At 36.5% G+C, this 26,105-nt stretch overlaps 1 protein-coding gene across 15 annotated transcripts in view; it reads left to right on the top strand.

Moving 5' to 3' along the window:
• Positions 1-26,105, top strand: part of PTPRK (protein tyrosine phosphatase receptor type K) — a 549,502-nt gene that overhangs the window by 191,755 nt on the left and 331,642 nt on the right. For all 15 annotated transcript variants that reach the window (XM_032862518.1, XM_032862504.1, XM_032862503.1 and 12 more), the window contains one exon: positions 4,794-5,065. In XM_032862518.1, coding sequence (XP_032718409.1) covers positions 4,794-5,065 — 272 coding nt within the window. The remainder of the gene's footprint in view (positions 1-4,793; positions 5,066-26,105) is intronic.

Genomic DNA, 26,105 nt, shown 5'->3' with positions numbered 1-26,105 from the left:
CCCTGATGCATGGGAGTCTTTACTGCTCGCGGACCAGCTCTGGCCTGAGTGGCCCAGCAACCTCCTTCACCATCCAGTGGGCTGCAAAGCTACACCTTCTTGAAGGAGATCTGCTTCTCAGCAGCCTCCCTCCCCTTGCTACGTCTGTCCTTCCTGTGCTATTGTGGTTACACGTTAGGGTTCTCTTTATAACTTAGAGTTTCTCTTCTCATAGTTTATGATTCTTATATTACACTTTCACTGTTAGATTTTCTGTGTGGCTTCTCTCTGCTGATGGGACTCTGAATAAATTAGGCGCTTTCTATCACTCTTCTGAGGGGGATAAACAATACCTGTATAAATTATTTAAAATTTGTACAAAAGCAGTGCATAATTAAGGGTCAGAACCAGGAAGGCAGACAGTGTTATCAAAGAGCTTCAAGGCAGGGAAAGCTCAATAAGGACGGGGTGCTGAGGAAGATCAATGGGCAAGAGCTGGCACAGGGATGAGCTGAAGGAGGCTTTCTTACGGAGGGCTGAGCCCGTTCTGGAGAAGAAACTGGCATGGTGTGTGGGGAAAGTAGTGAGGGCTCTGTCAGACTGGAGAAGTCAGGGGGGGTATGATGGCAAAGATCATGGAGGGTCGTCAGTACCAGGCTGAGAAGTGGACATTTCTTTCAGTTTTAGTTAACACCTTTAGTTATCCACCTTCAGTGGATTCTAAATAAGAATTAACAAAAATATTATGTTAGTGTACTAAAGGATATATAAATAAAGGGTTTTTAAATGAAGTATGGAAACCTATTTATCATTCATTATTTTCTGTGCCGTTAATCCCATTTCCTGTGTTATTATGTTATTCCTAGAAGTATATCTTAAAGATAAGATTTTCATTAATACATAAAATCCATAGGACATGGTTTACTTATTCAGATATTAGACTATGGCATTTTTGAATATGGGACTTGTTTTCTTGGTTATTCTTTTTAAATAAAAACTGCTATTTAGTTTACTCACTGCCCCCCTCTTTTAATGAATGTTAATAAGGAGTGATATTTGTATTGTGTTTTTTTGAAAGCCAAGGTGCTGTTAATCTGTAGGATACAAATAGGATTTATTTTTAAAAGGCAAATATCTATGTTTATTTATTAAGTATTTATCATTATTTATTTGATGTTACTTACGTAAGATAGTCTTCAGGCCGTCTCTCTTTTTTTAAAGTACAAATCTATTGCATGTTCATTATGGAACATTCAGTGAATGCACATGAAAATAAGAAAAAGAGATGACAATTATAGGTCCCTTTTGATAATACAGTTAACTCTTTGTTATATATTCTTTTTTTCTTGTCATATGTGCATGTGTATGTGTACCTCTATGAATACACACATTTACACAATTGTATTTAGTTTATATTCAAAATGGGTATAATATTTTATAACCTGCTTATTTTACTTAACATATTGTGAATATCTCCCACCAAGTGGTTTTAGTTATTTGTTTTTAATGACTGCAGAATTATTCATCAAACTGATTTACCATAATCTTACATTGCCTGTTATTGGACATTTAAAATACTTTTGTTTTTCTTTGTTTTATTTTTTATTTTATACTTCTTAAAAGATTTTACATTTAAGTAATCTCTGCACCCAGCAGTGGGACTCAAACCCATAACCCTAAGATCAAGATTGAGTGCTCTACTGACTGAGCCAGCCAGGTGCCCCTGTTTTTCTGTTTTGAATAATGTCATGATGAGATGGACATCTTTTTTTAAGCTATATCTTTGTATGTATACAGATTGTTTATCTAGTTTACATCCTTTGGTTTGGAGGATCAAATCCTCCAAATTGTGAGAGCATCTATTTCTTTTCAGGTTTTTGGTTCTCATTGTCAGAATGCTCTCCAGAAAAGTTATACTTCTTAAAAAATATTATCATAAGCCTAATACTTTTTCTTTTATGTCTTAAATGATATATTTGATACCTCTGTTGCTCCAGAGACCATAAGGAATATTTGTAAAGCCGCATTAAAGAAATCACATTGATTAAAAGTTACTACATAATACATGTTTGGCACAGATGTTTCATTATTAAGTCTTGAGATAGGTAAATCACAACTAAATAGAACTGAACTCTTATTAGAAACCTGAGGGATTAGTTAGCTGGTGACAGAACTATAGCAAGTAAGCTTAAATTAGGACATAAAAGTGAGGGAAATGTATACTGTAGAATTTCCTGACTCTAACTGTTACAGCCAGTTATTCTGGGAGACTGTACAAGTAATTTTTAGAAGTTGTTAAGAATAGCATAGTATTCTCTATGTTTGGGATGATGAAAGTAAATCTTATGTCAAATAGGTGGCTACTTCCGTGGTGCCTGCTGGGTAAATTGCCACTGTATGAAATCAGCTGGCAGAAGTATTTGGTTGACTCTTTGGTGCTAGTGCTTGCTTCTTCCTTTCTGGAGCCATGCAATAAATGCATATTATTTGATAACACTCAGAAAATGTAGCAATAGTAAGATTGCATTGAAAGAAACTCATTTAGCTTAAACATTCTATAGAAATGAAATAGCAGCACTTTTTTTTTTAATTAACTTGTATTGAAATGCTGGAGTAGTTTGAGCAAGCTTTTATTTTGTGACTTTTGTCTTTTCTAATGATCCAATTGGTAATTCCTACAAATTAATATACTTTGCTCATCCCATTTCCTTAATAAGAAAATTATCATAGCTTGAAAGTACAACTGGATGAAAATTGCTAAATGGTCTTAATGGCAAGTATCACAGTATGTAATTAAGATGTTTGACAAAGCATATTTTATGCCAAAGTTTATTTTATAATGGAAAAAAATAACTATTTGAAAGCCCATAAGTCAATTAAAGAGCACTACCTTGAAATTGACAATCAGAAGCCATAATTGATGAAGACTTGTAAGAATAATTTAAACTCACTACTGCCATAACATATCACTGAAAACAACAACAACAACAACAACAAACAAATCTGTCTGGCAGTGGAAAAATAAGTCACAAGTTTGTGAAGAAGCTGAGGTCCAATAACAGTAAGTAACTTGTCTAAGATCTTAGGCCTGGTCATTGGTCAGCTCTGCTTTGGTGAGTCTGAAAGACATCCTGGCAAATCAGACATGGACCTCAGAATGTGTGTATAACCAAGAATAGAGACATCCTGCTTGTATAAGTTGGGTTGGGATCCAGGATATCCTGTTTAAAAAGAAAAAAGATGTAATTTCTCCAAAAATATACATGACCAATTTATTCTGTTACTCTGCCTGCAATCTGTGAGAATGAAGAAGAAATAAAAAAAGACAATTTCAGGTTACAAGAGAAGATGAATACGGAGAAAAATCAAGTGGAAGTAATATCAGTAACCACCACTATAGTAAATGTATTCTGCACTTTGCCTGGTAACTGGTAGTGTTATCATAGGAAATCTTTACATAAGTTCTGAGCTCTAGAATGGGAATTCATCAGATTTGAAATTTCAGTTTCTTAAGTAGTAAAAGTCCTCTTATCTGCCATGATTTGAACTTGCTTTGGGGGTACATCGAACTAGTTAGACTGGTAATCAATGAATATTTAGTGTATAATGTGAAAGTGACTACGTTTTAAGGAGGGAACAGGTTTGATTGGTCAGGAAGAGAGGTCCGGGTGTAATCCTTGTAACAGTGGATTCTGTGATTCTACACCTAATATGTTCTGGTTAAAATTACATCCTAGGGGGAACATTACGGTAAAATTTTGCAGTCTACATTAAGTGTGACAAATAGGTATATTGACATTTTTGTGATATGCATCTTTCTTAAAATCCACAGTGATGTGAGAAAATCTGGTGGTTTTTCTGCAGAGGTCCTTGGACTAATAGCAGCAGCTGATGTTCTAGCCCCATGTTTGTACTTATCACTAAGACTGTATGTTTGAGGGTGGAACTGTGAGGTGCTGTGAGGTTGGCACTTATGCAGTATGAGAGACAACCAAGAAATATTTATTAAATCAAAGGTAATGGAGTTAGACTAGTGTTTTCAAGGCAGGTTTCTTGCAGCTCTGAGGGGCTTAATGGCAGGACTGTGGCAGAATTGGGATCAGCGGCCATGGTGGTTAGCTGATAGCTTAGCGGGCAAGACTTAAAGAAGTAGGCAAATCCACCACATGTCAGATTCTTAGATCTAAAAAATTGACATTTTCAACTTCTCTCCTCACATATACACTGCAAAGTATCCTTATTCCCTAAACTTAAGATCAGAGTGGTTAGTCCAGAATGGTTAGTCACCCAGGTTATGTAAATGATGATCTTGGGATCTGAAATCAGAAAGGATTGTGCCGACACTTAGTTAAGCCATCTCTCTGCAAGACTAGTATGATAGGGAAAGGGAAAGATGCCCCCTCTATGGAAGCCAGGCTGAAAAGGTATTGCTCCTATTTGTTTGCATGTTTGATAATGAAAGACCTTTGTTTAGTTAGGCTACAGGTTTGGGATTGGGATTTGAACCAGACTCTACCTACTCTATTTGACCTTGAAAAATTACTAATTGTACTTAAGTTTACTAGTTTGTAAAACAGGTTGTTTCAGAGAGCAAACGAATTAATACGTATTACGTACTTTGAACAATATCTGTTACTTACTAAAAATTGAGTTCACCCACTTGTTTGATATTTTTCTGTTCTGGAAAATAGCCCTTTTGAGTTAACTATAATGCAGAAAATGGATTCGTATTATTTTTAGCATTTTTTCCTGTTATTAGAGATTCCTTTTGTTTATGTGTCTATTTAGTTCTATTATATGTAATGTCATTTCAGGTTCCTATATGATAGTGGACTCTTCAGATCATGACCCTGGAGAAAAAGCCAGACTTCAGCTGCCTACGATGAAGGAGAACGACACTCACTGTATTGATTTCAGTTACCTGTTATATAGCCAGAAAGGGTTGAATCCTGGCACTTTGAACATATTGGTTAGGGTGAATAAAGGACCTCTTGCCAATCCAATTTGGAATGTGACTGGATTCACAGGTAGAGATTGGCTTCGGGCAGAGCTAGCAGTGAGCACCTTTTGGCCCAATGAATATCAGGTAATCATCTATGCTTTTCTGGTTTATGTTTTCATGTCATTGGATCTCACTGTGTATGTAATAGAGGTAAATACTAGCACCTTGGAACAGAGATCATCTCTTCCTCCCTCCTTTTCCCTGTTCTTGAGGAAATATTTAAAACATTGGCACACACAAATTTCCACATACTGAAAAACAGTAGTTGTAGGTACGAAATTTGTTGGTTGGTTGACTAAGAGCTGCTTATTGACAGATTTATTTCCTTATCTCTGTTCAGGAAGAAAAAGTCCTTTTTATTTGAGTGCATTATTCAGACTGAATTGGTTTGCTGACTTCTGACAATAACATTTGGAAACTAAACATGAAATAGTGTTTCATGAATTATATTATCCAAGGGAGAGGCATTTTGAATAATTATTTACATTTTTATCAGTTACATGTAGTTTCAAAATAAGCAAACAAAAAAGGAAAAGTTGTCCACATGTCTTCATTTTTTTTCCCCAGGAATACTTCATTTCATTATGATTAAACTGGACAATGCGTAATATATCGACTTTGTATTTTGCGAGGCTGATTTTATATGGTTTAACAAAAAAACGATCATTTACCAGTTTGGAGAATTGTTCAAAATCCTCCCTATAAGGTTCAGCAGAACTATCCACCCGCTTTTTGAAATATCGCCTTACGCCACTTTGCTTTTACTAAAGTGAAGTTTTAGTAAACCATTATGCTAACCGAAAGAAATCTAAAAAGGATTTCCACTTTTCTGAGAAAAGTGAAAAGCTAAAGTAGTGGGCAGACTTTGTTTTGTTAGCCAGCCATTATGGAAGCAGCCAGCACACAGCCCAGCTGCAAGGGGGGCCCCGCCAAGCTCCTTCTCCAGGAACTACATTCAATTTCTTAGCATCAAGCTACCATAGCTTTGAACTGTGTGAACATCTGTGCTTTATCTGCATTTATTTTGCGCATCTGTAAGCAAGATGTGTCCTAAGGTATCAGAAAAGGCAAAGAGTTATTTTTGGGTCTGGGAATGCTCAAAAATTTTTCCATATAAATTAATGTAATTGCTTCTTTCTCTGTTTAGGTTTATGAAAAGTTTCATAAGGACCCCATACTTTCAGTAGCAGGGAAAACCTATCCCTGGACACAGAAAAATAAAATTACCTCTTTTGAAAGTTCACTTTTGCATTAGGTCTTGGGATTTAAAACTTGTCTATTTATAATTTGTTACAGAACCTAATGAGAATGTATAATGTAAAAGTATATTTTATTGTGGCCATTGGGTAATTTATAAGCTAAGAAGAATTCATTTATGCTTTTTTAAAAAAATGAACAATTTCTTCAGGTGGACCTTCTCTTTATTCCTGGGGGAGGAAACAGCATACATTGTTTTAATTGCCTTGTCATGAATTGATTTTTCTATTTTATTAAAAAGTCTCTTACTTCATGGGTATCGTTCCACAGGTAAGGTTTTTTGTTCAGGGATGTGTGTCTATTGAGATTGTAATGGATTTTCTTCAGGTACTGCTTGATTCTGTTATTCCTGAGCTGAAGGATGTTGTTCTTCAGTATAGGAAAGCTATCTGCTTTTCCAGGGCCCCCAGCTCTGGGAGGGCATCATGTGGTAGGTAGGTGGCTGGAAGTGTATGAAACTAATGCACCAGAAGCAAGATCACTGGGCTCATCTCTGACAATAGTGGGTCGTCATTTGCTGGTTCACCCTCACAATCCACTGTCCTTTCAGTGACTTCACTAGACTCTGTTATTGGAGCTTATTACTGAAAAGAAAAAGCTGTGATTTAACAAAAGAAAACTGTCAGCAGGTTCAGCCTCCTTAAAATAAATTTAAACCCAAATAACAAATTAGCAAAATTGTTAAAAATTTGATTTCTGGAGTCAGATTGCCTGTATTCAACACTGCTATTTGCTATCTGTATAGATTGTTTTTAAGGAGTCAGATTGTTAGTTATATCTTTAAAGAAAAACATAGAAGTGGATTTTGATAAATCCAACAAATAATCTATCTAGGGAACATGCTAATATGCCTTCACGACTAAGAAATAGCATACATATAATTCATTACCTTTTCTTATTTTTTGCAAGATCTATCTTTGAGTCATTGATATTTTAATAAAATTTTCTTATGGCACACGCTTCTGCAATATTAATTTTAATGTTGAATTACACTGTCATGGACTGGATGCTTCTTTGTTCAGTCTCCTTTTGCATGACAAAGCTCCCTAGGGTTATGTGTACCTATGGTGTTTTAAGTAAGCAAGGCAAAAAGTATGTGTGCAAGTTTTAACCTGGCCAGTGAGATCTTTTTGGAGATGTCTTATCAGAGAAGAAGATTACTATATAACTTGGAACCTGTGGGTAAACATTTCTTTCTTGCAGATTGAAATTTGAGCAATAGATCATTACTTAAGTGATTCATTTCTTTACTTCCACATCTTTTTTCCTTATCCCGCTAAACTTAACAATCAATGAGAACAAAAAACGGAGTAGAATAATTTTTATTCATGTGCTTCGTGCTCAATACATTACTTGATTGATGATTACATTGATTCTGTCCTTTAGGTAACTAGTTGTACCTGTGTATCAGTTATTAGAAACACCAGCATAACATAAACTGTATTTATGTAAGACTTTTTGCTATTAGGAAATAGCATGAAAAACTTTTGACTATTGCTTAATGCAGAATCTTTATGGATTTTTAAAAATTAAAATGTAGGCATTACATTGTGCTAGGTATATATTAGAAGCCTACTACCTACTTTTTAATTCCTAGAGAAACACTGCATGCATTTTTAAAAAATTTTTCCTAGACTATAGATTAAGTAAGTAGTGATATGCATAGAAACTATTCTTCCTGGTTCCACAGTTTATTCAACTTCAATTCTCCAGAGATTTTACACTCTCCGAAACTTCTTTTAAGTTTTTTTTTTTTTTTAAACCTTCTCATTTTTTGGATTCCTTTTTCTTTCGTACTTCTAGTGGAAAATCCTGTCTTTTTTTTCCTGAGCCATTAGTTACCTGACCATCCCTCCAGTACATTCCTTATCATCCACTTCAACAACAACAACAACAATCAAAAAGAAAATTACCCCAGGTTGCTATTACTTTTAATTAGTATAGGATAATTTTTATATAAAAATCATACTCCTAGAAGTGGATTAAAAAAAAAAAAAACCTCTCTTTAAGCTAACTTTTTTTTTTCTTTTTTTCCTTTTTCTTTTGAAAAATCTCGAACAGATGTAGTTTATCTCTGGTGTGATTTACCCTTCCTAGAAACTTCAACTAGCTAGATGCCTAAATAGAAGATGCCCAAACAAGAAATTAAGTATCATGGGGACTGTTTAATAATGAGGGGATACCAGTTTTTAACCTCAAGAAAGTTGAACTCTTATTTGAAAAAGGAAAAAAAAAACTATGTATGAAATCATGAAATAGAGGCCAACTTATGAATTTTGGTTACTTGCTAGATCAGTATAAGACTCATGGACTTTGGAGCCATTTCTTCCTGGGTGAATCTTGACTCTGTTATTTAGCAGTTGTACAGCCTGTAGCTTTTCTTTTGAGTACAGTTTCCTTATCTGATAAATCAATAATATGTATCTTATATACATATAGTGGTTAGAAAGGTATCTGACACAAAGCATGTGTTTACCATAAAGTTAGATTAACATGATGGGTAGATAAAACATTGGCAAAATCTATTGGGTTTAATATATGCTCAGCATTTTCTTCTGTTTCTCTGCATTTTCTTTTTCTGTTTTGAAAACATGCCATTTTTGTTTGTTCACTTTTTTTTCCTCAAGACTTTTTTCTTTTTTCTTTTTTTTTTTTTGTAGAGCAGTTTTAGGTTCACAGCAAAATGGAGAAGGTACAGAGATTTCCCATAAACCCCCTGTCCCCACACATGCACAGCTTGCCCCATTATCACCATCCCCCACCAGTGGGACATTTATTACAACGGATGAGCCTACACTGACAAGTAGTAATCACTCAAATTCATAGTAATTTTATTTTAGGGTTTACTTTTGGTGCTGTGCAGTCTAAGAGTTTGGACTAGTATATAATAACATGTATCCATCATTGTTGTGTCATAGAGGATTTTCACTGCCCTAAAAATTCTCTGTGCTTTGCCTATTCATCTGCCCTCCTCCATGTCATTCTTTTTGGGTTTTGTGTTTATTTATTTATTTATTTTTAAATTTTTGTTTATTTATTTCAGAGACAGAGAACACTTGAACGGGGGCTGGGGATGTGGTGCAGAGAGGGAGGGAGGCAGGGAGCCCACCACAGGGTTTGATTCTAGGACCCTAGGGGTTGTGTTTGTGTGTGTGTGTGTGTTTAATTTATTTATTTGAGAAAGAGAGAGCGAGAGAGCACAGGAGCAGGGGGAAGGGCAAAGGTCGAAGGAGAAGCCGACTCTTCGCTGAGCAGGGAGCCGGTTGTGGGACTGGATCCCTGAGCCAAAGACAGACACTAAACCAGTTGAGTCACCCAGGTTCCCGTAGGTTTTGTGTTTATTAAAATGTCTTCTGGACTGCCTGGGTGGCTCAGTTGGTTAAGTGACTGATTTTGGCTCAGGTCATGATCTCAAGGTTGTGGGATCGAGCCCCACCTTGTGCTCCATGCTTAGCAGGGAATCTACTTCTCCCTACCCTCACACTTGTGCTCTCTCTCCCTCTCTCAAATAAATAAAAATAAATTATCCACTTATTCGACAGCTTATTAATGTGAGGTTACACTTTCCTAACCCCTGGGGACATATAGGCAAGTCCCTTTTCTCCGGAAGCTTACATTCTAGTGGGCACTGGAGAAGATAAAAATGTAAATCAGATGTGGGGTCTGCCATTAGGGGGCCTAGTCCAGATGGGAAATGTGAAATACATAGAGATGGAACTTGAGACAATATAGCATTTGTTAAATGACTTAAGACAGATAAGTGTAAAATATTGTGGAGAAAATGAAAACAAAAATAGATTTGTTTCCAAAGTAACTTAAGGCATAAATGGAACTCTAATAGTTGTCTGTTGATTCCTATATTTCTAGATTAGTATACTTTTCACTGTGCCACGTTGTTTTTCTTAAAAATACAGTAATTTGGAGCCAACATTTTATACAATGAAAGAGAACAAGCAAGTGTAAATTTTGTTTATGACATAAGTGTTGTAATGATATACTAATATATAAGGAACTGTTTCTTACCTGTGTCTTCAGAGCAATAAATGTCTTTTCAGCTCAGTATACTAATTATAGAAAGTATCATATTTTTTTTTATTTGCCATGGTTACAAATTGCTAATTCTACCTATTTTTATAGGCCTCAAGTGAGTACTGTAAAATTTCAAATTGATCACCAAATAGAAGTAAAAAGAAAAAAAAAATACCCAAAACATTATGAGGCATTATCTCAGTGTTAAATTTCAACTGAAGATCAACACACCTCTAAAAGTGTAATTTTTTCTCCAGTCTGGAAATCTGACCTGTCTTGTATGCATAAAACTCAGTTCTGCTTTGGGATTAAATCCATTAGTTTCTTACTGAACAGTGAGGTTGTTACTAAATGAGGCAGGCAGACATAACTTCAAAACTATTAGTGGAAACCTAATCTGCTGTTTTCCATTAACTGGGTGCACATCATTAATCACAAAAATGATGCATGATGAAAACTACAGGGGTTTGGCCAGAAACTGGAAAGTGATAATATTAGCACAATGTGTCTTTTTTTTTTTTTTTTTTTTTTTTTTTTTTTTTTGCTTTCCTAATTCACTGAGAAACGAACACTGAACCTTTGCAGCCATTTTCTTCTTAACATTTTCTCTTGGCTTGAAAAAATGTAAGAATGGACAGGCATGGGATTTTCTGGGTTTTGTCTCCTTTTTAAAGCTTTATGTTAACACATATTACACTGATACTTTGGCAATGGAATGACTGTTACACTCCAGAGATACTGCTGGCTTTGGATCTAAGAAGATTAGGACTTAAACCAAGTGACTGTTTACTTAAGTAAAAAAAACTCTCAAAGATTGATCTTTGGGGATGGGGCTGAAGTAGGAGCATGCTCATGAACCAGCCACGCAAAGAGGAAGGAAAAGAGCTCTTGGAATATTGCCAATTTATACTACTCTTCATTCGGCCATGTAGGGTTCCACTGAAGAAAGCAGGGTGGCAAGGTTTTTCTTGCCTAGATGTATTGGTTTGCTTGGCTGCCATAACGAAGTTCTATAGACTGGGTGGCTTAAGCCACAGAAAGGGACTTCTCTCATGATGGGAAGTCTAAAGACCAAGCTGCTGGCCGTTTTTGGTTCCTGGTCAGAGCTACCTCCTGGCTTGTAGATGGCCACCATCTTCACTGTGTTCTCACATGTTGGAAAGAGACAGCTTTTCTTCTTCCTGTAAGGGCACCAGGCCTATTAGGTGAGGGTCCCGTATTATTCCATTTAGCCTTAATTAACTCCCAAAGGCCCTATTTCTAGATACAGTGACATTGAGGATTTGGGCTTCAGCATAAATTTTTGGGGGAAAGAATTCAGTCCATAGGACTAGATGTATATTATACTTAAAACTTTTTTATTTATAAGCATTATAAATGTCCCAACTCATCCTCTTCTGTAACAATGTTGCAGTTATTATCTGTTCAGTCTTCATTCTCCTTTCTTTCTTGCACACTGGCAGGACTCCCTCCCAGCTTACTTGCTATCCTAGCTTCCTTTGCAGGTGGGAGTGGCCGTATGACATGGCTCTGGTCAAAGAACTATGAGGGAAAATCTGTTGGGGGACTTCTGGGAAAGATGTTTGTCCCTGATAAAAAAGAGAGAGACCTGTTCTTGCCTGAGAGCATGATACCTGGCACTGCTCCATTGTCTTGTAACTATGAGGAAGGTGATAAACCTAGAGTAACAGAACAAAGTAAGGAAAAGAGGCAGCATCCTACCTCAGGCAAAATAATGATGACAATACTATTTAAGATAAAAACTATTTTTAAATAACTTTTAGATGAGTATTCTCTGACGCAGACAAGAGCATCCAAATATACCCTGTCATATCGTTTTTGAGCTTTCAAGCAGTCGCACCTATAATCCATGGCATTTGTGGATAGCACCTGTGAGCCATATGGTAGAATTAAAAGAACACACATCTATCTATGAATGAAACAATTTTTTAGTCCAGGCGTACAGAGAAGACAGACCTATATACTTGAAAATGTCAAGAGGGCTGTAAGGCAATGAGTCAATGCCTGGAGGGAGTAGAAAGAAAAGAAGGAAGGAAAGATCATTTGTTGGGTGTCTACCATGTCTTAGACACTGGACTGGATAATTCTATGTCTGTCTTCAGTTTGATTTAATATTTGATCACATGCTAAATGAATATTCCTTATCTTCATACATGGAGTGAGTTGCTTGTTCTTAGTGGTCAAAATCATTCCTCCGCTTTTTTCCTCTTTACCAATTTAATCTTGCTATTAAAATATTGGACTTTAGCCATATCAGTGACTTCTGGATTTAGTCACAACTAGATAGGCTGCTTCTTCTTAAGGCAACTGTAATTGTCTAACTCGGGCACTTGGGCTCATTTTTACATTGTCTAAATACCTTCTGTTTGATAGGCTATTAACAAAGCAGCCTTTTGCTGCTGATGTTTAATCTTAATGACTTCCTATTTGTTTCATTTAAAGTACTCCAAATGGGTTTGGAAAAAACTCCCATGTTATTATAGTCATTGTTTTCGTAAAACTTACAACCCTGTGAGGATGACTTCTCCCTCCATCCTGATGGTGATTTGCTTTTACTATAAAACATCTGCTTTACTTTTCCTTCAGATTCTGTAATTGATTCATTGATGAAACTTACAGTTTGTAAATAAATGTAAACAAAGGAAGAAGAGAGTCCTGCTTGTTAACACAATAATTACTGCAAATAGATGACAGAGGTCTCTTGTTATTTTACTAAATCATTTTATTTATTCAGAGTAAGCGGGAGCTGTCAAGTGCCCCTTCACTAATTCTTTTGAGAACTATTTCCATGAAATTAATTCACTTCTTTTTTACTAGTGGATTGAAAAATAATGAGCAGTAAGGAGAGTTAGGCAGTGTTTGTTCAATGTATGACTTTTTTTTTTTCTTTAGGAGTTTGGTTCACGCAAGGGGGCTGGGGAAGACAGATGCTCCAGAGTAGCAGAAGGGGTGCCAGTTCTCTGTTGGCTCATTCCCTTGCGCTCAGCCCAGCTCGTTGGGTCTGCCTTAACACACATCTGCTTCCTTATTTTCCACACCTCGTTATTAATTATTTAGCATGTATTTAATGGGCTCATCTTCAGGTACCAAGATTAAAAAAAAAAATGTATCCCACTGGGGCAGGATTCCTGCTTAAACAGAAAAAAAAAAAAAGTGCTATTTTTTCTAATCAGCTAGATGACGTTTCTGACAATGCTGTACCATTTATTAATGTGGTACCATTTCATATAAGAAAAAGCACAGACAACAATTAAAAAAAAATTCTTCCTGCAGTTATTTTGTCTGCTGACTTTGATACTTAATTGTAAGTGGTCATTTTTGGGGGGGGGGGCGGTACTTTTAAGTTTCTGTACAACTTGAATTTTGTGTGACCTCTTTGTCCATTTCCATTTCAAAGACAGTTCCCCCCCCCCCCCTCTAATTTTAGGCTACATGCAGTATGTGAACAAAATTGTTGGCTCTTCACAGGAAAAACAAAACTTGAGTGACGTTATATTTTTATTTAAAATTTAACTTGTATGCTGTGGGGATTTCAATTTTTATTCTTAGAGCATAATGGAAAAATAAAAGGATATAATTATCTATTTTAGTATGAGTTTTTCAATGGAGAGAGTGTAGTAGGAAGGAAATATAAGGGAAATGTAAGACATAGAGTTTTTATCTATTTTATGATTCCTTTAGATGATATTACATAGTATCTATTCTGTTGTTAGTAACACAAGTTGGAATATAAAGGGAAACAAATTGGATTCTATAAATTAAAACATCTACTTATGAAATCTAGTGGAAAATTTGTGATTAATTTTAGTTGTTTTCATTTTCAAAAGGTGTTTTTAAAGCTGTCATTATAAAAGTAGCTGCTGCATGTTATTTCTGCATTTAGTTACATAAATAACCATTGTGCACACCACTGGAATTCCCTGATGAGATTTAGATTCTTAATATTCTTTGAATGATCTTTTAAAAAATCATTCTCCTCAGCAATAAATTCTTCTGGAAGCAGTAAATCAATTCTCATTTTATGTTTAAAAATAAGGTCTGTAGTCATAAATGTATACCAAGTAATAATTCAGTAAAGTAATAACGAATGGAAAATTTCTAGCACTTAGAGATCAAAGTTTAGTTCAAACCTAAACATCTTTAGATCCTGGTATTTTGCAACAACAGCACAAATATAATACTTGGAAACAGATACAATGATTCTCTGCGTTAATATTTATTAAAAAAAAAAAACTTATGGTTTGGTTGTGAACTTCAGTAATGTAAGACTTACAAAGGTATGAAGTCCACTTAGCCCCATAAATACCAGGGTGAATTTCTATGTTGTTGTTGTTATTTTTTTATTTTTTGATTGCTGTTCTTCTTTTTCTGTTATGTTTTTTCCTTTTCCTGTTTTTCTCCCCTTTCTCGGTGGAAAGGGAATTGTAAGCAGACAATAAGCACATAACCAAGTAATTTTATATATATATACATATATATATATAAAACATTAAGTATTCTGACATGCTACATGAGAATTAAGTCTTTTTTTTTTTAATGTTAGTGTAATAATGGGGTGGGGGCCCTTTTATATACTGGGTAAAAGTTTAAAGTAGATGTCATTTGGCCTGTGTTCAGTTCCACATCCAGTGGTCAACACCTCCTTGTTCACTGAGTGACTATTTTGTGGGACATTTTGAGTTTCAGTCTCTGCAATATGGGATGCTAGCTAGTCTACCTGTGTTTGATGAGGTTCAAAGGAGGTCGTGAAGCTGTGGATGTAGACATTTAAAGATAAAATAGACATTTAAAACTCATATTTACAAATGAAAAACTGGAACTAAAGCTAGTAAGGTAAAAAAGAAAAAGACTTTAAAGAATTTGGGATTCAGTCACAGCATAAGGGAGTGGGATATTCAGGCCTGAAGAAGATATGGAGCCGGGAGTAGCCAGCCATGAGGACAATAGCAACTTTTACTTTCTCTGTGAAGGTCAACAGTGAACAACTCCTTTCTTTATCAGTTTGACAACTATTTATCAAGCCACCTAATCTACATCCAGCCCTGTTCTGGCTGCTGGGGCATGCACCATTCTGCAATCTGGAAGTTCCTGTTCTCCCAGAATTCTAGTCTTGGGGTGGGGGGTGGTGGGAAGGATAAGTAAAGAAACAAGAAAAGGATTAAAATGCAAGAAGCACTTTGCAGGTAATTAAGGTAGAGTAGTAGGACAGTTAGGTCTTGGAAACCACCTTGGACCAGGTAGTTCAGGAAGACTGAGTTGTTTGAGAAGGTGACCTTCACCTGGAGATCTGAATGACAAAAAGGACCTAGGCCCACTAAGATCAGAAAAAATGCACCAGAGACGGAGAAAACAGCTAAATGAAGGTCTTTAAATCTGGGAGGAGATTGGCATAGTGAAGGGACAATGACAGGTCTGGGGCTCAAAGGGATCCTTTTTAAAGATGGGAAGCTTTGGGGGTGCCTGGGTGGCTCAGTGGGTTAAAGCCTCTGCCTTCGGCTCAGGTCATGGTCCCAGGGTCCTGGGATGGAGCCCCACATCGGGCTCTCTGGTCAGCAGGGAGCCTTCTCCCGCGCCCCCCCAACCCCCGCCTTTCTGCCTACTTGTGATCTCTATCAAATAAATAAATAAAATCTTAAAAAAAAAAAGATGGGAAGCTTTGTAATCCAAGGGAAAGAGTCTGAACACTTTATGAAGATTGTCATCAAGGGATTCTATTTATTCACTTGGGTCTCATCTTATCCATGTTCCAAATGTATATTCTTCTTTAGTCTTTTCAGTGCTTACTCTCCAGTCACAGCTCCTGTTATTTTCCATCTTGATAATGGTAGTGTTTTCCTGACTCTCTTATAAATCAGTTACTTTTCTTGGTATGCTGATTTGCTGGTGTTGCATTCCTCAGATTTGGCCATTGTTTCCTTGAAAGTCAAAATGATTGGCCATCATTTGAGGTCCTTCATAATTTAGCTTCAGTCAACTGCTTCAATCTCTGTACCATTACTATTTTTTTCTTGACACCATCTGGTTTAGTAAGTTGCAAATTGCTCTAGCTGTGCTTTGGACCAATTGGGCACTTGGTGTGTGCGTGAATTTACGCACAGTATATCCACCTTCTGAAGTGCCTTTTTTTCTTCCTTTCCCTTGCTACCAAGAAGCCTTTGCTAGGCACTTCAGTTCTCATGTCTGTGTTGTTTATATCGCTAATTAGACATTTAGCTTGTAATATTTCAGATAGTTTTGTGTCTTGTGCCTCCAAGTGGACTGTAGATCCTCTTTAAAAGGGGACTGGGTATGCCATGAGGCCAGTGTAATATTTACATGGTGCTTTGTATTTTATAAAACAGTTTGACAAACTGAAAAAAAAATCAGCCTTACAATAATATGAGGTCACTGGGAAGAGTATAATGATTTTTATTTTAGTGATAAGGACTGAGAGATGATATAAGTGACTTATTTAAGGTCATCTTACTAGCTAGAATTGAGTTAGGTTCCCCCTAAGGATAAATTCTAGTATCTCTCTAGTGTGCCAGGCTGTTATTGATAATGACTTTCCAGTTTTGGCATCAAAGGAAAATTGGCTTGCTGATGAAATACTAAGTGATGGAAATAGAGTAGGGTTATAATTTTTACACTTTCATGTAGTTTTTCAGGAGACATACTCTTTTTTTGTTTTCTTCTTTTCATTTAATTTCCTTTCCTTTTTTTTTTTTTTTTTCTTTTAAGATAGCGTAAGAGTGAGAGTGAGGGAGGGGCAGAGGGAAAGGGAGAGAAAAAGTATCTCCATGCGGGGCTCCATCTCAGGACCCTGAGATCATGATGTGAACTGAAATCAAGAGTTAGATGCTCAACCGACTGAGCCACCCAGGCACCCTAGGAGACATTTTCTTAATATTATTTGTTAATATTTCTTTAAAAAATAAGTATTTTTATCGTTTGTTCAAGATTTGGTTGGATGAAGTAAGCTTAATACTTAAGGGGGTGTCTCAGAACTTTGGTGGACTGGATTTCAGTTCATTTTCACAATGAACAAAGTATTTATTGAGTTTGTTACTACCGGCTAAATTTGGGGAGAAAGCAAACAAATATAAAAATAATTTCATACTTTTGTTTAGGGAATATAAAGTTCACCAAAGAGATTGGCCATGTGTTTATAAGTTTTTGTGGTAAGTGATGATAAATTGGATTTTTTACATGATTATTTCAAAACTTATGTATGTTTAGAAATGCTGTGATGAAATAACAGGGGAAAAAACACGTCTTTTGAAGGAGATGAGCCATCCATAATGGTTGTCTTGTATTGTTATTTAATTAAATGTCCAATGGAGGGAAGAAAACAAATTAATGGAACTCCAAAAAGGAAGCAACGCATGGGTTCTTTGGTCAAAAACGGAGCTGTATTTAGGTATATAAAGGCAGGAGTAAAAGGAAGTTTAGTTCCCCATTTACAAGGCCCAGATAGCGCCCTCAGCTGTTCTGAAACGAGAATGATCACACTGCGAGGGGACAGACACACTTGTCTGGCTGAAGTCAGGGTTTTGAAATTGGGAGGAATGGTAGATTACGTTGAATAGGTTAGATCCTAATACTGAAAAGTCTCCAAATCCAGGTCAAGGGATTTATTTACTTTACTTTGATTCCTAACTGCTTGTGGCTCACTCAGAAGATTCTCTTAGCAAGAACAGTATGGTAAGTCAGGATTTTTAAAAGTCATTCTTTTGAGACAGAGCTCAGCATTCTCTGACCATCCCCACACTGTATTCTCCATGCCCCATCTGTTCAAACTAGACTCTTGAAGTTGGGACATTTGACAATTTGGAGGATGACCTGTGGGGGGCAAGGCATACTTTTGTGACTTAGTTCCCTTTCTGCTAGGTAGAGATTTATTTGTTATGAAAGGTAATCAGGTTTTGGCAGACAGAATAACATTAGGAAAGAAAAAAGTCTATTCATGGATTCTGCCTTTGTCAACAGAATTGCTAAATTTGGTTCATTTAAGCTTATTCTTTCTGCTGGGATCGCTGGGGAACTTTCCCTTATTATAAAGGATGAAGGGTGTCCAGATGATGCTCTTCTCTTCCATCTGCCCGTTAAACCCTTAATCTCCTACACCTGGGTGGCTTCTAATCCTTTATTTGCTTTCTTTCCCAGTGCTTCCAAGTTCCATGTCACGTGTGGCAAGTAAGTTCCCTTGTGCCATAAAAGGGCATTCTATGCCCCAAGATCTCCGGGATAATAAAGTGAGTTGCTGTTCACAAATGAACTTGCCAGTTTTAATGCAACCCACTTAGTGAACGGCATTCACTCACCATACAGCCAGGAGTGCCCTATTGATTGGCAGCAGGAAGTTCCCTGTTCACGTTGAGAGTTCCTTTTGCTGGGTTCCTAGACTGAGAATTGTCCCTGTGCTGCCTTTGTGATGCTGCGATGCCACCAAAGGCCTTTCTCCTTTTTCACATCGCCATTTACCTCTGTTTGGAGCCAGTTGAGTTATTTAGTCGCTGGCCTGACTGGTAAGGCACAGAAGTTCGAAATGAGTTTGTTTTTGGATCTTAGTCAGGGTTCTTTTTGGAAAAGGGTCAAGCAAAGAACACAGGAGGCAAAGTTACCAACTCTTTCTTAGTTATCACCGTACTAACTGAAATTCCGTGGGATGCCTTGTCGAGAGGTTATGCCCTGCATTGAATTTCAGCCTTGTACCCCACGTAGTTCAGAGAGCGCTCGGGTTGCAGAAGCATGCCTCTCACCTCAGCCGTGTAAACCTTCCTTGCAAACCATCTCCACACTCAGTGGGATCATGTGTCTATCAGCCACCTTAGGGAATAATTGGGAATCAGAAAGAAAGGCGCAATCTGCTTCCTCCGTTCTCCAAGTAAAAGCCTGGAAAGGTAAAGCTTGGTGCCTGTTAGGCCGAGACAAGGTATAGCTCACTAAGCTTGGGGGAAAAAAAAAGAGAGGGAAAGAAAAAGAAAAAGGGTGTTCATTTTCTAGTACCTTTGCATCTCTGATTAGCTATCATATAAATGGATTACTTTGGTTTGTAGAATCAGAGACTGGAACTTTTTCTTTTATATTTTTCATCTTATAACCATTACTAACAAGACAGTGGATAAAAGAGATTACCTACGCTTAAATTTGTGAACTGATTGCCCGGAGAGGGTGAACTGGTATTAATCTGAAAATGGGAAATTGCCCGTTAAAATTGTGTTTATTAAATTTGAGAAGAAGAAGAAATTAAAAATTTATGAATATTTTAATTTGGAGGGAATCATTTGGAAAATATGCAATAGAAAGACATTTGTGCTTTTTATGGTAACCAGATTACACAAAAATGCTTTAATTCCTGAGTATTAATATAGTTCTCTTCTTCAGCAATACAAAGTGGTTAGGCCTATAAAGATTAACCAGAGCTTCTGATGTAACAGATTTTGGAGGCAGTAACTTTAGTGAGATGAGGTCCAAGCTGTTTTATGGAGCAGCCCCCATATCCCAATAGGGCCATTGCTTTGCATAGGGTAAGCCTTGCTTACACTTCTGGATGGCTGCACCTGTCTTGGACAGTTCCATACTGTTCCAGATGGTTCCCAGAGTCTTCTGACTCCTCCTAGACTTTGGATTCCTCCCCCCATCTCTGTCTCTGCCTTGCTCAAGGAGGCCCCATTTACACCTACCACTTCTTCCTGAAGGGGAACAATGCTCCTTAGGAAATAATCTTGTTCTTGGTACTAGGGGCTAGAAGAACTGGGGAGTGGGAGAGGTGATGCCTCTGAGTTACCCTTTACTAAGACATTTTTAAAAAGTTTAGTGACTGCTCAGTTGGATTAGACTTCGTGGGGAATTAAAATGGAATGAGAGATTAACCCTTTGAACTAAGAAGCAGTTATGTGGCAGAGTTGTAATTGATAGCCTATTGACTATTTTCTGACTGTGGAGTGAGACATTTAACACAGAGAATCATAACTTTTTATGATTTAAAATTTAAATTCAATTAGCTAACTTATAGTACATCGTTAGTTTCAGATGTAGCTTTCAGTAATCTATCAGTTTCCTATAACACCCAGTGCTCATCACATCACGTGCCCTCCTTAATGCCTATCACCCAATTACCCGCCCCACCGCCCCTCGCCTGCCTGCCCTCCAGCAACCCTCAGTTTGTTTCCTATAGTTAAGAGTCTCACATGGTTTGTCTCCATCTCCCGTGACTTCCCATTCAGTTTTCTCTTCCTTCTCCTATAGTCCTCTGCCCTGTTTCTTATAATCCACATATGAATGAAACCATATGATGTCTTTCTCTGATTTATTTCACTCAGTATAATACTCTTCAGTTCCATTCACGTCGATATACATGGTAAGTATTCATCCTTTCTGGTGGCTGAGTAGTAGTGCATTGTGTATATATACACTACATGTTTTTTATCCATTCATCTGTCAATGAGTATCTCGGCTCTTTCCACAGTTTGGCTATTGTGGACATTGCTGCTATGTACATTGGGGTGTAGGTGCCTGTTTGGATCATTGCATTTGTATCTTTGGGGTAAAGACCCAGTAGTGCAATTGCTGGGTCAGAGGGTAGCTCTATTTTCAACTTTTTGAGGAACCTCCATTCTGTTTTCCAAAGTGGCTGCACCAACTTGCATTCTCACTAACAGTGTTAAGAAGGTTCATCTTTCTCCACATCCTTGCCAACAGTTGTTGTTTCCTGTCTTGTTCATTTTAGTCATCCTGACTGGTTTGAGGTGATATCTCATTGTGGTTTTGATTTGTATTTCCCTGATGCCAGGTGATGGTGAGCATTTTTTTAATGTGTCTGTTGGCTATTTGGATGTCTTCTTTGGAGAAGTGTCTGTTCATGTCTTCTGCCCGTTTCTTGACTGGATTACTTGATTTTTGGGTTTTGAGTTTGATTAAGTTCTTTATAGATTTTGGATACTAGGCCTTTATAAATATCTTTTCCCATTCCATGGGTTGCCTTTTAGTTTTATTGACTGTTTCCTTTGCTGTGCAGAAGCTTCTTATCTGGATGAAGTCCCAGTCATTCATTTTTGCTTTTGTGTCCTTTGCCTTTGGGGATGTGTCTAGCAAAAAGTTGCTGCAGCCAAGGTCGAAGAGGCTGCTGCCTGTGTTCTCCTTTAGGATTTTGATGGATTCCTGTCTCACTTTAGGTCTTTCATCCATTTTTGACTTTTAATGCCTAAGACTATACTATTATTTATGTAAAAGTGTCCATATAATTTCTGTGTTTATCTTCTTTCTTCTGCATCTTTGATTTCTTTCTCCCAGATCAGCCCAACCCAACATATACCATGTGTCCACTGATATCTACCTCACTCTGCAAATCTAAGGTTTCATCCAGCAGAAAAAAATTTTCACTGTACTGTGCACATCTGTGCTTCATAGCCAAACTTCTTGGAGGGGAGTTTTTACTTACCGCCTCTAGTTTCTCTCAGAATTATTCTCTTATACCTAATAGCTTGATATCTTATTGCTTGACTGTTATCCCTTTCATGGATCTGAAAATTACTGTCTTTAGATGACGAGAGGGCTCTGATTTTTTCCAAGCCCTTACTCTGTTGACTTTGGTGTAACATCGACATTACCGGACCATCTTTTCCTTCCTTAGATCTAAAAACCTATATTGTACTTTTATTAAAAATAAAACAACAACAACAGTAAAAAACAAAACTCTGACCGTTTTCCCCCCCTCTCTTTTTCTGGTCTTTCTCATTCTGAGTATGTCCGTTTTATATTTATTTTTATATGAAACAAAAAATGTTTAATAAACATATAAATAATATAAAAATAAAGATATATAAAATTTTATATAAAATATACAAAGTAGGAAATATTTTTCTAAGTATATGACTGTGTAGAAGATATAAAGAACAATAAGCAAACGTACATGTACCAATATAATAACTAAAATACATCAGTAGAATCCCCTGAGAGTCTCTTTCTTTTTAAACTTTTCTTCTCTTCTAAGGAAAATAGTATTCTGAATTTTGTGGTCATCATTTTCTTGCTTTTTCCTTACCTTATTTAAGTATTTTGTCAACTTTTATATTTACGGACTATTATATAAATGGTATCCTGTTTTGTACAGTTTTGACCACTTGATCCATCCCTACCTACACTCATTCCCATATTTTTTGTGTAGCTATATTTCTTTTTCACTGCTGTATTATATTTTTGAATACAGAGAAATTATTTGCTAAAATGATAGAACTTCTAAATTAGCTTCTAAATTAGTTTCTCTTTAAATTGACTTGTACTTTTTGTGTTTCTTTATTACTTCATTCCTTTGTACCTATTGTTCAACTTTCTAGCAAATCTAAATCAAACCCTTTCTGCAATTATTTTAGCATTCATTATTGACTGAATTGTAACTTTCCTGACTATTTTTGTTGAACCAAGGTACCAATTCTTATATATTTTTTGTATTCCCTGTAGCATCTCTTACAATACCTAGCATATGATAGGTAATTAATAAATATCAGTGGGTTGATTAGTGGAGGAATACTAATATTACACAATACAATTTTATTTGGGTTGTCCTGGTGAATTTTTAAAAATTTATTTGATTCGGGAAGTGGGATTTTAAGCATTTCCATGTGAAAACTATATTTAGGATAATCAACAGATTCTGTATTTTTGTGAGAGAACCAATTTTTCAATCTCCATGGAGAGTCTTTTCTTCCTGAATTTATGTATCTTTTTATGCTAACTGTATATAAGTAGTTAATTTCTATTTTTCTCTCTCGACTTTTTTTTTCTTTGTTTCTGTGACTTCATTGACTTTCTTACTGTCTCTATCGAAATAATTGTTCCAGATTCTAAAAGACTTATTTTCTTGCCTTTCCATTTTCTATAAAAAGGCCAAGTAATAGTGAGACGACCTAGACTACACTATTCAAGTCAGAAGGTGGACAGAAACTTTAAATTCTCTAAGCTACTAATGATGGAGATGGTGAATCCAGTGTTCTTTGCTGATTCATGTAAAGTAGGGGAAAAAAAAAGAAAAGGTAAAATCTCATTCAAGCCTTTCCATTAGTCAACTTTATTTCAGCTGTTAATTGTTCTACACTGAAACGACAGTGATAAATCAATGAAATGCTGGCTTTGAGAAGGGGGTTCTTTACAAATTTACTAAAAGGGTATATCAACCTCTTTTTTTCTTCTTTTTGAAACTTACTATTTGTAAGTTCCCTCTATAGCAATCAAGAAGAGAATACTTAGAAGACACGTCGAATAAAGAGCTATTTTTATATTCAGAAACAATTTTATTTAAGAAAAGAAACAAATAGCAAAATAGGGAGGTGTGCTATCTAATCCGTTCCTTACACTGCTGTGGTCAATTAGAATGTTTCTCTAAGTTTTGTTCTAGAAAGTATTCATTTCTTGTCTCTTCCCCTCTAAATTATTGTCCTTAGTATCCTTCTAGCAGGATTTGGGGTCATATACTGATTGTATATTAAGATGATTTCTATGGGAATTTAATACTCTTTTTAATTCTCTTGAATAAGTAAATCTGGAAATGTTGTTCTTGTGGTTGTTTTTTTTTTTTTTTTTTTTTTTTTAATAGCAGAGTTGCATTTCAGTAGAGGTTAAGATGGCTTTTAACCTTATCAGTTTGGGTAGTGTTATGCATGCTGTAAACTGAAAGGTTTGGATGATTATTTTATTCAACCCCCTGCTTTTGGAGACTCATAGAGACCACAGAATCTGTGGAAGGGTTTTGTGTGGGCCGGGATTTCCTTTCTGTTCAACTTTTAAGATACCTTTTGTTTTTTACTCATTTCACAATCAAATAACTTTCTTTTCCCTTAAAGTCAGTCAACCGTGTGTTTTATATAATTTTATCTTTTGTATCCCTTGGAATTACTTGTTCTATAAGATATAACGAATCAGGAGTAGTTAAAGACGTTAAAATATATTTGGTAAAGTTTTGCCTCCGTGATGGTAAATGCTGTTCTTTTGTAGTTATATTAACTTAAGAAAATTTGCTATTTTGAGGATTATCCTCAGATATTTTTTTTCTCATAAAGCAGTTAGGTTCCTCCTTCTCAGTATCACACTTTGGTTTTGCTTGACAGGATTATGTGGAAAGAGCTCTTACATCACTGTTTACCACTGAAGAGCAGAAGGCACAGTGCTGCTCTCTTAGTCTTTTGAAGTAAGCCACAGGCAAAATATGGAATATATTCAAAGTGAATTTAATGCTTGCGTAAGTCATGGGCTGTGATAGGATCTTCCATGACAGTTTTTTCATTCTGACTACAGTGCAGTTTTTGTCTTCTGATGGTAAACTCCTCTGTTGTTTCAACAGGTACCTAGACTTCAAATAATTGTTGAATGAGTGTTGTAATTGGGATAATCAGCTCTTGAAGCTACAATGACAGTGGAGATCCTATGCTCTTTAAATTCTATGTAAAAATATTCCAAGTGTTTTTTTTTTTTTTTAAAGATTTTATTTATTTGAGATAGAATGAGAGAGAGAGAGAGAGAGAGAACGCATAAGCAAGTGGAGCAGTAAGCAGAGGGAGAAGCAGACTCCCTGCTGACCAGGGCACCTGAAGAGGGGCTGGATCCCTGGACTCTGGGATCATGACCTGCGCTGAAGGCAGATACTTAACCAACTGAGCCACTCAGGTGTCCCCGAAGTGTTTTAAAGAAAAAGTTTCCACTTTAGAAAGAAATGTGTTTGAACATTTTATTTTAATGGAATAAAATGAAGCAATGAATCTTCATGCCACAGCTATAAGTCTTCCAGCTTAAGAAAATCACTTATAGAAGAGATTATGTTAACCTCTTGTGGTAGCAAAAGTCATTTCTACTTAGAGAATACATGATTTATAACAGAGTAATACAAGTGAACACTGAATGCTATCCAATCCATATTAAATCCCTTTTTTTGTTATAAAAATAACCCAGGTGGTGGTGCATATATATATATATCTATCTATCTATCTCATATATTATATGAGAAATATAACAGGACAAATACATTAATGGATGTGATCTCTAAGTACTTATTCTTTGTCCCACTCTTTAGCCATAGGGACACCTTCACACATAGCCCCCCTCCACCCAGCAAAGTCATCTGCTATAGATTGACAGAGACCTCTACTCCTTAAAGGAATGTCAGTAATAGAGACCAATAGTAAAAAGTCCCAGGATATCCAGAAGTAAGTTCAATGGACAAAAAAAGGGGGAGGGGTGGGCATAACCTTGGAAGATCTCGTTGGGAATGCAGAGCTGATAGGGAGTACTGGAATTAGCCTGACAACTTATGAGATTCTGTTCATAGTTCAGGTCAGAGATAGGGAGAGAAGACATGAATTAGGCCATTGGTAGCACAGACTTGAATGAAATCAGTTGATTTCAGAAATTGTGTGGAGGTGGAATTGATAGGAATTGAGGGTTGATTTGGCATATGGGATTAAAAAGAAGGCAGAGGTGATGTTCTCTTTCCTAACTGTGCAAGTGTAGTGGATTGTGATGTCATTTTTGAGATATGGGTTATTTGAGAGGAGGCAGATAGAATGTGTGTGTGTGTGTGTGTGTGTGTGTGTGTGTGTGTGTAAGGGGGGTGTGGATGGTACTGATTTAGTGAGTGTGGATCATCCAGGTGGAGCTGACCCATAGTTTGAATATCCTAAAGGTCAAGAGAAAGATCTTAACTACAAAAACAGTTCTCATGAACACCTGCACTTAGGGAAATCTGTAAGAGTCCAGCAAATCAGGCCTGGAAAGGAGACAGAAGGGAGATTCAGAGAATTAAGAGAAAACTGTGAAATTGAGCAACAGGATACTGAAGGGGAAAGAA

The sequence above is a fragment of the Lontra canadensis genome, unplaced genomic scaffold (assembly GCF_010015895.1).
Source record: "Lontra canadensis isolate GAN:19392208 unplaced genomic scaffold, GSC_riverotter_1.0 scaffold23, whole genome shotgun sequence".
Classification (NCBI taxonomy): Eukaryota; Metazoa; Chordata; class Mammalia; order Carnivora; family Mustelidae; genus Lontra; species Lontra canadensis.
The sequence above is the reverse complement of the archived record's forward strand: the minus strand, read 5'-3'. Positions and strand labels throughout refer to the sequence as shown.